The sequence below is a fragment of the Cebus imitator genome, unplaced genomic scaffold (genome assembly GCF_001604975.1).
Source record: "Cebus imitator isolate Cc_AM_T3 unplaced genomic scaffold, Cebus_imitator-1.0 Scaffold113, whole genome shotgun sequence".
Lineage (NCBI taxonomy): Eukaryota > Metazoa > Chordata > Mammalia > Primates > Cebidae > Cebus > Cebus imitator.
Genome location: NW_016107428.1, coordinates 7,161,491 through 7,174,708, shown reverse-complemented (window position 1 = coordinate 7,174,708; position 13,218 = coordinate 7,161,491). Strand labels below are relative to the sequence as shown.

At 39.5% G+C, this 13,218-nt stretch overlaps 2 protein-coding genes across 3 annotated transcripts in view; both read left to right on the top strand.

Annotated features, from left to right (window-relative positions):
• The first annotated feature begins 270 nt into the window (after positions 1 to 270).
• On the top strand, positions 271 to 4,700 carry CUNH2orf66 (chromosome unknown C2orf66 homolog). The gene is made up of 3 exons (XM_037742075.1): positions 271 to 558; positions 2,154 to 2,352; positions 3,732 to 4,700. The coding sequence occupies exons 1-2, from the start codon at positions 349 to 351 to the stop codon at positions 2,331 to 2,333; spliced, it is 390 nt and encodes a 129-aa protein (XP_037598003.1). The 5' UTR covers positions 271 to 348; the 3' UTR covers positions 2,334 to 2,352; positions 3,732 to 4,700.
• Positions 4,701 to 8,697: 3,997 nt separating this feature from the next.
• Positions 8,698 to 13,218, top strand: part of GTF3C3 (general transcription factor IIIC subunit 3) — a 48,938-nt gene continuing 44,417 nt past the window's right edge. Inside the window, exons 1-2 of one of the 2 annotated variants that reach the window (XM_017538756.2) lie at positions 8,698 to 8,978; positions 10,565 to 10,676. In XM_017538756.2, coding sequence (XP_017394245.1) covers positions 8,877 to 8,978; positions 10,565 to 10,676 — 214 coding nt within the window. In that variant the 5' untranslated portion in view covers positions 8,698 to 8,876. Of the gene's footprint in view, positions 9,247 to 10,564; positions 10,677 to 13,218 lie in introns of both variants that reach the window. The other variant, XM_037742093.1, reaches the window with a different exon arrangement.

Below are 13,218 nucleotides of genomic sequence, written 5' to 3'. Positions count from 1 at the left end.
GTGTTTCTCAGCTCACAGTATGTGAAGTATTTTTTTTTTAAGACTGCTATCTTAAGGCTTAAAAGTAATTAAGGCTTTGGTTTTTGTTATTATTTTAAGAATTGCACTTTCTTTGGAGACAACAAAGTACTTCTTTTTTCAAAGATGAAAAAGGCATACTCAGACTTTCTATGTTATGTTCATAATTGTTTTGCATATCACTATACAACATTCTCATCATCATGGGCTACCTTTAAGCTAATCAGTTGGATTTGGCGATCCTCGTTTAGAAGTCAATATGCAAAAAAGATGGCTGTAAAACTTAGATAAACCAGTATGCTATTTCTCCTTCCTTGTCTGCCTTTGTAGATGTTTCATCTTTCCTTCTCTTTTCCCTATCTCTCAGTGACCATGGACAGCTCTCCGATCCCCTCTTTCACTCAGCTTCATTCCACCATGACCACAGCACCTCTCCTGCTACTACGTGTTGCCCTGGTGCTATTTGGGCATGTGCATGGAGCCACATTAAGAAATGAAGACAAATGGAAGCCACTCAATAACCCCAGAAACAGAGATTTGGTAAGAACACACCTGGGGCCTGGGTTTCAGGATAGAACTAATGCCTCTTTGGATTTATGCACGAAGCATTCTGTTTTCCAGAGCATAGTGGAAAGGGGGCTACCAAGTGTTGAGAAGATTCTTCAACAGGACTGGACCAGAATTTTACTACCCTAGTGGTTGGCAACCTATTATTTCTCTGGCCAATTTACATTTGTTTCTGTAAAGAGAAACAAATTTATATTTGGAAACAATCTTATACACACATAGGGCATTTCATTTGTCACTGATCTTATATATACATTGACTTCGTAACCTTGACTTCTAATACATATACAAAATCAAGAGAGTAACAGGGAATTGCTTTTGCACAGCTTAGATTTAACTGATGATAAAACAAGTTACCATATAAATAGTAATTGCCAAGCTCAATTGCAAAAATTGAAAGTTGACCCTGCATGGGTATCAATTTACTAGGCATATTTTTAACATATAGTTATCTAGAAAATAGAATTCAAAAGATCACTAAACATTCTCTTGAAAACAATATGCCAAATACAATAAACATGTTGACATGACTATTTCAAATTTTTTTTTCTAAAGTGAATGATGTGAAATTTAACAACATAGGATTAAAATAAACTGAGATAAGAGACCAGCAGGATTTGTTTTCTGGTCACAACTGCTGACCAAAACAGGATCTGGTCCAGAGAGGATAAAGTGAAAAAACTGTATGAAACCAGCAGATAGCGACAAAAGTGATCCCTATCTGCTCTCGTTGTTCTGGATATGATTCGCCCACCAGTGCCCTGACAGTTTATAAATGTCATGGCAATGACCTGGAAGTTACCACTCCTTTCTGTGGCAATGATCCAGAAGTTACCACCTCTTTCCTAGAAAGTTCTAAACCCCCTTCTATTTGTATTAACCATCCCTTAATTTGCATATATTTGAAAGTGGATATAAACACAGTTGCTAAAAGCCCATATGTTGTCAACTCTGGGTGCACTACTTATGAGTTAGCCTTGTTCTGGTAGGAACAGTACCTTTCAATAAAAGATTGTTACCACAACCAGCCTGCCCTTAGATTCTTTTCTGGGCAAAGCCAAGAACCCTCCTGGGCTAAGCCCCAGTTTTGGGCTTTACCTGTCCTGCATCAAGGCAAGTAGCACTTTGCACATCTTCTGTGTTCATTTCCTAATGGAAATCTGAAAAACTTTGAAAAGAAACCTGCAGAAAGTAGCAACAGAGATCTTATCTTAAGGAAGAGGAGATACTGGGTTGCTCATTATGGAGTTCAGTTTCATCTCTGACCTTAGTACTCAGAGATAGTTCACAATGAATCTTTGAATTGTGGTGCTGTTCCATATTCTTCCTTCATTTTTCACTAAGAATGGTAAATCATCTTGGTTAGGGTTGAAATGTCAGAAGGCACAGAGGAGGGGAGGAGAAGTAGCTGAAGCTTGTATTTGTATTTCTGGATTTTGATTTCCAACCTCTTGCCTCCTAGATTAGCCTTAAAGTCAATTCAGGAGAAAAATAGAGGAAAAAAAATTCACTTTTATTTTAGGTGTTTCATTTATATCCACCAATGAACATTTTCTTTCTCTCTTTAGTTTTTCAGAAGCCTTCAGGCATATTTTAAGGGCAGAGGTCTTGATCTTGGAACGTTTCCAAATCCTTTCCCCATGGATGAGAACCCTAGACCCCTCTCTTTCCGACCAGAACTTCTTGCTTCTGCATTTGCAGATTGTGAAGAGCAGAAAAACTCCTTTCACAGTTATCTCAAAGGCTGAAAGTTTCTTCTGAGTCCAGGTAAAATGTGGCCCTTTATTCACAGGATCTGTCCTAACATACAATTCAGCCATAAAGTAGGTATTCTGAAAGTATTTATTTGAAAAATGGTTTTATTTCTCCATAGAAATAAGTGCTCAGTTCTGCTTATACTCATCACTGTTAAGTATTTGGATTTGGTTCGGGCAGGTATTTCACAGTCCTGTTTTAAAAAGAAATGACAGTTTTGATTTTTTAAGCATAGTTATCCAGGGAGAGACATATTAAAATGATAGAATGATCCCTCTTAATAGGATCATTAAATTAGTAACATGGCCACATTCTTACCTATATCTTTTTCCAGGCAAGGTGATATAGCTGTGTGGAAAATCTACATAAAGAAATATGTCAAATTAAGTTGTTGGATTAAATGGGAATTAGAAGTTAAAAGAATGGTTCTTTGGGGGATAAAGTAGTATGCATATATTTGAGCTTGAACTCCTCACCTATAGGAAGAAAAGTTGACTAGTAGTAAGGATGGCATTTTTCTCATAGAAAAAGGATTTGAATTTCATTGCTCTTATTATTTTATTATTCCTATCAAACCAATACCTACCATTTACAAAGAACAAGTATCGCGCATTCCAAGCAAATATTTTATGATTTCAATCTGTTAGCTTTTTGTTTAGCTGAATAATAAAGGGAATGGAATCATAATTAAAATCTTTTCCCATTCTCCCACAAGTGTAATTTTGAAATTCTGAGGAAGCATACCTCTCTTGTGCTTTATTATGTTTGTGAAAGGGTTTGCAATATTAGTTCTTTCAAATGTGATGATTAAAAAATAATGATTGGTATTCTAAAAAGAACATATAACTTACCATGTGGAATATGCCCTTAGATAGTGTTCTAAAATGAGAAAATAAAATAGAAGAAACGGTAAGATGTTAATGAAGTTTTCTCTTGACTATTATTCACACTTTGGCCTTAGGGTATCAGAGAATAGTTATTAATACCATGCTACCTTCTTTAGTAAAAGGCAGATAAATTGCTTGTAAGTCTCAGTTTCTTCATCTGTAAATTACAGATACTAGTTTCTGTCTTACAGAAAGTATCATAGAAAATATCAAATACATACTTTCATGTGAGCATGGAATGAGGTAATATTTAAGGGCAGGAAACTGATAAAGCACCTGATTGGTGGTATCATAAAAGAACAGGAATTATTTAACTTTATGAAAAAAAACAAAGCTTCTGATTTGGAGTATATTTCATAATTATGAGCTCTATGTTCCTTTTATCTCTGGTGAGAAAATGAAGACAAAAAGAGCTTTCATTAAAACATGTTGATTTCGGGGTCTTTGGGTTGATTGTGTAGTTTTCATTTTCTATTTAATTATAACATTGTCTTGTTCTTTCAGGTGTCTGGCTATTTTAAAACTACAGATGAAGCTTCTCATTAGAAAAATTCAACCATTATCTTAGCTAAACTTTTGTGGACTTTTTTTTCCCCTTCATTTTTATATTTCAGTTTGTAATGATTTTATTCCACATTTCCAGATTTACATATAAATTGCTGGAACTATGATTTCTATGCATATTTATGGAGTGTTTTTCCTGTATAACCATAAATATTGATGTAGAACACTGCATGTATTTGTAGGAGTTACAAAAACATCACAAACTGAAAAGAGATTATAATCTTCTAAATTAGATGTTTCTTAAAGCTTGTTTTTAAAACTTGTCTTTTACGTTTATTATATTTTATCAACCAATATATTTTTTGAAAGTGACACATTCACTTTTTCTATAGTAAAATTCATTATATGTGATGGGGATTGGTTTTAAAATTTGTCTTCCTTCCCTGAAAAGAAGATGCATCCCCACATTCAGCACATACTACTAAAAGACCTCACAGTTTTAGTTTCATAAGAAATGAGGGCAAGTGATAAACAGCTACAATTAAGTTAAAATGGAAGCAAACAACAACAACAAACATGGGATTCTGGAAGTTGTCAACGCCTCTGAAGATGCTTTTGCCAAAATATTCAGAGGTGGACACTGTGCCACATCAAATATTCTAGCAATGCCCCAGCCCTTGCTCCCATACACAACCTCCTCAGTAAGGAAAAGTAGACACAGGTGATTTCCTCTCTTTCCAACCAGCCCCTGCCCTTCTTACTCTAGCTCATGCTGAGTTATTCTGATTCCCATATTCTTATTTGGAACAGCTACTTTTCCTGTATCTTTATAGATAGCCACATCTATAATGTTGTGTTAAAAATGCAACATTGTCCTGACAGTCTGTGCATTTTAAAATAGTTTACTGTGACTTTTTTGGTGGATTATTGCTATTGTATATGAAAAAATAAAATATTTGTGCAAGAACAGATTTTGTGTCTGGTTTAAGATGTTCTATTGTAATTAGTTGTATATGTGTCTGTTTCTCCTGAACAGTGGTGAGGTCTTTGTGAGCAGAGACCGTATCTAATTCACCTTTATTTCCCCAGCACCTAGTACAATGCCTAGCATGGAGCAAGTGTTCAATAGATACTTGTTGAATTGAAATAAACATGTGCTGTTCAGCCAGTCTTCACACAGTAATGGAAGCTGCTTTTAGTTAATGTCAGAATTTTTTTGTTGTCATTTAAAAAATGTAAGTAATTCTTGATGAGCTATTCCTCATCATAGTATAGTTTATTCATACAAATGGTAGAGTGGTAGGGAGTTTTTCACCACTGTTAAGTTCCAAGTACTAGTGGCTGGTTTTCCCTTTCTCACTGCTATCCCTGCTCTGGGTGTTAAGACCTCCACAAAGGAAATGCTTATCAGTTTCAGGGTTTTGAAAAGAAAGGGCATTCATATGGGACATTTAGCTATGAGCTTGCAAAGTTTCAGGGCAGCGACATTCATCCTTCAGCTGGAAAATTTTTACAGATGGAAGCCCATACCTCACACTGACTAGAGTTTCTTAATGGTAATGCTATTGGCAGTAGGGGGAAGTCAAATTATCACTGTGCATGAACAATTAGCACACCTGGTCCCCAGATACTCTATGTTAGTAGTTCCCTCAGATCTGCCCTATCATTTTGACAATCAAAACCTCCTGGGGGCTGGGTGTGGTGGCTCACACCTGTAATCCCAGAACTTTGGGAGGGAGAGGTGGGCAGATCACCCAAGGTCAGGATTTCGAGACTAACCTGGCTTAATATGGTGAAAGCCTGTCTCTACTAAAAATATAAAAATTAGTTGGGCATGGTGGCTCACACCTTCAGGAGGCTGAAGCAGGAGAATCACTTGAACCCAGAATGTGGAGGTTGCGGTGAGCCAAGATCATGATGTCACTGCACTCCAGCCTGGGCGACACAGTAAGACTCTGTCTCAAACAAACAAACAATACCCTCCCTACACACATTTCTAAAATTGCTTTCGCTCTTGGCTGAGAACTACTGCTAGAACATAAATGAAATTTAGTGTTTGCTCCAATGCAAATAAATGTTTTGCAGGTGTTTTAGACTATGGAGGAGTCTCTGGTACTTCTCTATGTAGGTCCTTGGCAATCACTCAACACTGCAAGGAACCTCTGCTCTTCTTCAGTGAGTACCCCATTCCCCAGTACTTGGCCTATTGTCCCCTGTCTCAGATCTAGGGTGGCCAAGAACTGCTAAGAGTGTGAGCTTTTATTCTACCTGCAAGCTACACACTAGCCTTCTACATTTTTATCAATCTTGGCAGATACATGAGACACCTATATCTGAGACAACTGACTTTGTTACTGATAGCATGGCAGGTAGCGACATGAGTTTTACACTCACATCAGTTTTCCTTACCCCTCCAAGTATCAAGGGGGCCATGTGAATGTGGGTCCAGGGGTATGCTGGGCACAAGTGGGTTTGTGCCACAGCTGAGGAACTCCAAACTTAGGAAATCCCCCCTCTTCTAATGGGACTGCTATTGACATGCCCAAGCTTTGCCCAGAATGAAACATTTCTTATACTGTTCAGAAAACAGATTCGCTCCCTGCCCCTGAAGGAGACAATAGAGCTACCTTTCAAGTCTGTTTGATTTGAAAACAGCCTTGAAAAGCTAGCCTAGAATAAAGCTATCACAAGCTTTTGGAGAAAAATGAAGGAGCCATGGAAAAATAGTCTCACACATAGGGTCACACTCCATCCCACATGGCTCTTTTCCCTGGCAAGAAGAAAGAATGTATGATTATAATTATATGGTCATGGTAAAAAGTCAATGTTCTGCTTCCTTCAGACTTTCCATTTTGATTCTCAAAACAAGGCTGAATATATTTTTATTATTGCCATAACCATTCCACTTCATCTCAAGGTAATGTAGATACCTCTGACTCATTGGGAACAAATCTCTTCCCAGTAAGTGGGGGAAAGAAAAACAGAAAGATTGAAATTTCAAGATATTTTGCAACAGTCTGACCTCTAAAATAACTTCTATATCCTTAAAGTGTTTCATAGCCAAAAAAAAAAAAAAAAAACCACAAAAAACAAACCAGAAAAACGACCCTCCTACCCCTCGTTCACTGCTTCCTGTTCTTCATAACATGAATCTATATCTCCAGAATTGTTATTTCCATATTTCAGATAGCCAACAATAAGACAACGTAGTCTAAGCCATTTGGGTCTTAGGAGAGTATTCTCCTTACAGTAACCATCCCTCCTCACTTGATTTATCTTCTTTTCCTCTAGGAGAGTTAAAACTGGAGATTCCTAAATTCCTCTTAGACATAGTTCCTCAACTGTCTGGGAAAACTTAGGGGAGAATTTCCCTATAAATAGTTTAAGTACATTACCTTAACACACTCCATCCTGCTCACCTTCCATGTTTTATACCCAGGTAGGACTCTGAAGATCCTTCCTCATGAGAAAGGGGATGGCTTCTAGCTGTGAGATATTTTCTTCTCACTTGGCAGTCCCGCTCTTGCAGGTCCTGGCCCCTCATTCTCCCATCCTTCTGCTGTTTATCATCACCTAGATTGTCATAAAGATGGCTAGGTGATACTCTCCCTGTAACTTGTCATTAACCTTAGCTTCATATTGAGCTATATTCCCGTACTTCAGCTCCATTGCCCACAGTTCCAAAGGCACTTTCAATTCCATCCTATTTAATTCACAAATGTGTTTTCAGTACTAATTATTAGGCCATACAGTAGAGTTTACAATGATGCAGCAGCTAGTGCTGTTCTCAAGATGTTTACAGCTAGTGTCTCCAGAATTGGACAAATAGACAGATAATAATACAAGGGAAAATATAAATCACAGGAGTGTGTAGAAGTTGAAAGACTGTGCCATTCAGAGGAGGCAGCATATTATAATTCCAAGCATGGCACTTGGAATCAGAGACCAGGGTTCAAATCCTGGCTCTACTACTTATTAGAGATCGTAGCATTAGGAATAACATCCACTTTGAAAGAAGGATTATTTTGAGATATGTACATAATATGTTTAAAACAGTAGATGGTTGATGTATTTGTTATATAGCAAACGGGCAATAATGCATAATAACCATGCCAAGTATTTGCTTCTTTCTGAAAGTTTGCTGTTAGGAAAGGAAGAAAACTTGGGAGAGGTGGAACAGGAAGCCCAGGTGAACGTATTTACAGGCTGAGAAGGCGTTTGAGGAAAGGGAGAGTTTGAGGATTCTGGTGTGGGGAGGAAGCGGGGACTGGCGGGAGTGGTTTTTGTTTGTTTGTTTGTTTTTTGAGACAGAGTCTCTCTGTCGCCCAGGCTGGAGTGCAGTGGCACAATCTCGGCTCACTGCAACCTTCAGTGTCCTGGGTTTAAGTGATTCTCCTGCCTCAGCCTCCCGACTAGCTGGGATTACAGGCGTGCCTGCCACCATGCCTGGCTAATTTTTGTGTGTATATATATATATATATATATATATTTTTTTTTTTTTTAAGTAGAGACAGGGTTTCTCTACCTTGGTCAGGCTGGTCTCGAACTCCTAACCTAGTGATCCGCCCACCTTGGCCTCCCAAGGTACTGGGATTAGAGGCGTGAGCCACCGCTCCCGGCCTTCGGGAGTGGGATTTAAAGTATACATTGCGGGAGAATTTTAGCTTTCTGTGGCAGGGGAGAACTGGAAAGTGAAACATGCACGTGGCAGAGAAAATGGTTAAATTAAGAAAAACATATCACACAGCAGCGACCAAATTAAAGAACATACAGAAAAGAAAATGGGAGAATGAAACCAACATCTTAGTGAAGAATTGAGGGAAATTATCTAGATTAAAGAAAATATATTCAAAGCACTTTTTAAAATAGTTATCTAATAATCTGGAACGAGAGCTGAGAGAGGCGGCCGAACGAGTCCGCTGTGCTAAAGCACCGCAGCTTGGGTCGCGCCTCCCGTAAGTAGATCCCGGCCGGGCGCGCAGGCGGAACCCGAGTGCTGCGGCTACCGCGGAGACCGGGAGGGTTTCACGGAAGGACGCCGGTTTCCTGCTCTTGTTTGCACCGGCGCGAGGTAGCGTCTGGAAGGCGCTGCTCTTCCGGTTCTCTGTCAGGGTTCTTGGGGCTGCACTGACAGAGCCTACAAACATGTCGGGGTTCAGTCCGGAACTCATCGACTACCTGGAAGGGAAAATCTCCTTCGAGGAGTTCGAACGGCGGAGAGAAGAGAGAAAAACCCGCGAGAAGAAAGTGAGGCAATGCTAGGCCACGGTGCCCTTCACTCTCGTTGCCCTGCTGCACTTAGGTGTGGGGGAGCCAGACAACCGCTTTCGCTGTGGTGGGGCGGGCTGGGAACTTTCAGCAGCTTCCTTATCTTAGAGAAACTCCGATTGTCACCCCTCATCCCTGTGCTAAGCTTCTTAAAACGTTTTCCCCCACCGGAAAGCTTTTGTCTTGATGGTAACCTCTTCTTTTCCCCCCTAATACTACGTTTTTATCTCAGAGTAGCTTAATGCTGGTAAGTTAAATGGAAGGTGGGGAGAAGAGTTTGTAGTCACAGTGTCAGGTTCTAGCCCTAGCTTTGCCACTAAGTCGTTTTGTGACGATGGATGAGCAGCTCACCTCTCTTCTTTAGGCCTCAGTGGCTCTTTCTGAACTGGAACGATTGAGCTCCAGTTTTTGAGGAATCTCCCTCTGGAGTGAAGTAATAGTCCACAAAAAAAAAGTATTGTTCGATAAGAAGAGAATCCTCACGCATATCTTTTTCCCTGCACTTAGAAATATCTGAACTTGGCCGCGTGCGGTGGCACACGCCTGTAATCCCAGCACTTCGGGAGGCGGGCGGATCATGAGGTCAAGAGTTTGAGACCATGCTGGCCAACATGGTGAAACCCCATCTCTACTAAAAATACAAAAATTAGTTGGGCGTGGTGGTGCGTGCCTGTAGTCCCAGCTACTCGGGAATCTGAGGCAAGAGAATCTCTTGAACCCGGGAGGCGGAAGTTGCAGTGAACCAAGATCGTGCCAGTGCACTCCAGCCTGATGGAGCGAGGCTGTCTCAAAAAAAAAAAAAAAAAAAAAAAAAAGCAGAAAGAAATATCTGAACTTTCTTGCTTCAAGTCCAAGAGAAAATTAATTAAACCTTTTGAAGTTTGCTGGTAGCAAACTTCATAATTCATGAGACTAGTAGGGACTCATCTTTTTATTTATTTCATTTTGTTTTATTTTCAGACAGCGTCTCGCTCTGTCACCCAGGCTAGAGGGCAGTGATGAGATTTCGGCTTACTGCAACTTCCGCCTCCCGGACTCAAGCAGTCCTCCTACCTCAGCCTCTTGAGTAGCTGTGACCACAGGGTTAGCCATCACACTCTGCTAATTTGTGTATTTTTTGTAGAGACAGGGTTTCTCCATGTTTCCCAGGCTGGTCTCCAGCTCCTGAGGTCAATGGATCCGCCTGTCTCGGCCTCCCAAAGTGGTTGGATTACAGGTGTGAGCCACCAAGACATCTTTTTATTTAAAATGTTAAGATACAGTGTGTTCATTAGTGAAATTATTAAGATGTTTATTTTTTTACAAATGACAGATTGAAGGGTAAGATCTAAGTACTTTGAAATGCTTTGATAGTGTTCAAACTTAGATTCCACCTACTGTGTATGTGTTACAGCTCAAGTTTTGTAGAAATAGAAAATGAGGCAAATGCCCTATTCTATAAACTGCCAACCCATGGTCACAAAATGCCTGAGTGGCAAAGCTAGGACTAGAACCAGGTGCTCTGTGGCTGAGGAGAGCTAAGTCTGCATTACTTTTTGGAATCATTAAGTAATTTTCAATCACAGAGTCTTCAGGAAAAAGGAAGACTATCAGCTGAAGAAAATCCCGATGACTCTGAAGTTCCATCATCATCAGGAATTAATTCTACCAAATCCCAAGACAAAGATGTCAATGAAGGTATGTTAAAATTATGTGCTGCCTACATTGAATGTTTAGAGTATGCAAGCAAAGTAATTTAGTAAAACATTGTATTTTCACTGCAGTGATATTCTGTTGATTACCTGGTTTATCAAGAGCATAATGCTTGGTATATAGCAGGTGCCCAATAAATATTTGTCGAGTTATTGAATACCCTGATAGTTATTTTTTTGTGTGAGCCCTAGTGTTGGAAAAGTGTTTTAATTGACATCAATATATATTTGGGAGCTTTTTAGGATTCATTATTTTTTAAATTGGGCCTCTCAGTTAGTAACTAATCACTTCCAGACTATACTCCCTCAAATTGTAATGAATTACACTTCAATATAAAGTGGCTTCCAAACCACTGCTTTAGTTATAGGGAGATAAGGTGGAAATGTAAGTTGGTTGTCCACATGGAACTTCACACACAACATTCGTGTCTGGGTAGGCTACCTCTTTCTAGCATCCAGTCCTTGGCTTTGCGTGTCCAGATATTAAATTTGGTTAGTGCACCCAGACTAATTAAATTCATTGTAGCCTTGTTAATTAACTAGTAAGCAAATTTATTAATTTTCAGTGATAGATACCCTTTTTGGGGGATCAGAATGCTGATAATATCTCAGGGTATCCATTTACTACCAGATCAAGTTACTTGGGATGCTGAACTGCCAAGAAGAATGTAGCTTCATGTATAGGGACTGATAACAACTGTCTAGTTCTAGGTGTTAGAAGTACAGTTTGGGTTCTTTTTTTTTTTTGAAATGGAGTTTTGCTCTTATTGCCCAGGCTGAAGTGCAATAGCGCGATCTCACCTTACTGCAGCCTCCACCTCCCAGGCTCAAGTGATTCTCCTGCCTCAGCCTCTGGAGTAGTTGGGATTATAGGTGCCCACCACCAGACCTGGCTAATTTTTTTTGTGTGTTTTTTTAATAGAGACGAGGTTTCACTATGTTGGTCAGGTTCGTCTCGAACTCCTGAACTTTTCCCTCTAAACAAATAAGCATTTACCCAGAGAACACACAGGTATAGTGTGGCAGAAAATAAACAAGTTTTGTTCCTACCTCCGTGGACCAAGTGGGGAAAACGGGGCAAAGAGGAGGGAAAACTAGCGGTTGCAGTTTCTTATTCTGTCAGGAAAGTGCAGTGGAAAAGGCAGCTGATAAAAAGGAACGAGGTCATGTCCTTTGCAGGGACATGGATGGAGTTGGAAGATGTTATCCTCAGCAAACTAACACAGGAACACAAGACCAAACACCGCATATTCTCACTTATAAGTGGGAACTGAATGATGAGAATACAGGGACAAAAGGGGGTGACACACACAATAACACACACGGGAGCCTGTTGGAGTAGGGGAGGGAGAGCATCAGGCAGAACAGCTAGTAGTTGCTGGGCTTAATATCTAGGTGATGGGATGATCTATGCAGCAGATCACCATGGGACACGTTTACCTATATAACAAACCTCCACATCCTGCACATGTACCCTGAACTTAAATGTTGAAGGAAACAAAAGGCAGCTGAAGTTGTTCTAACAATTTGGGGGTCCTTCCTTATCTGCTGAGAGGAGGAGCTGGTCTTCTGTCATCAGGTGTTTGAGTAGCTACTATAGCAGCAGGCACAAGTGGGTGCCTGCCCGTCCTGTTACCTAACACTGCTTCCAAAAGCTAGCCATTATGCCCTCAGAAAGGGGTGAACTGAGTCCACTTCAGGCTCATCATGAGCAGTCAGGCACACAAGGACTGGCTGGCTTCTGCTCAAATTATCTCATCAGTCCTTGTAAGATATAAAGCTCCTAATTTCCTAGGAAGGAATTGTCCCACAACTCTACCAAGACTCTTGGTAAGTATGAGCATGTATTCAGAGCAGAAGGGGTCAGTTTTGCAGAAGCTTTGGCAAAGTCTGCTAATTGAAATATGTGGCCACTAGGGTTGTCCTTTTACCCTAGACAGTACTAAATACACCACTAAATACTTGCTCTTCACACATTTCTTACACATGGTGAAGATAGGGTCTTCTTTTAATTTCGTTTTCAATTCATTGATGCTCATACATGAAACTGTAATTTTTATATATTGACCTTGTGTTCAGCAACCTTGCTAAATAAATATATTCTTATCATTTGTATATAGATTTATTTTGGGTCTTCTATGTATATAATCATATCATCTGTGACATGATAATTTTATTTTTTCCTTGACATCTTTATGCCTTTTATTTCTCATTACATTGGCTAGGACCACCAGTAAAACAACGTAAGTGATGGTAGTGGGCAACTTTGCCCCAGTCTTAGTAACTTTCAGTAATTCACCATTAGCTGTGTTTGGGGAAAATTTTTGTAGATACCCTTATTGAAATGAAAGATACTCCCTTTCATATTTAGTTGACTAATAATTTTTATTAGGAAAGAGTATTGGATTTTATCAAATGCTTCTTTTTATCAGGATGGATCATACAATTTTTCTTCTTTTTTCCTGTGATAAATTTTACACATTTCTTTTCATCTTTGTTTTGGATGTTCAGAATTCTTTTTTTTTTTT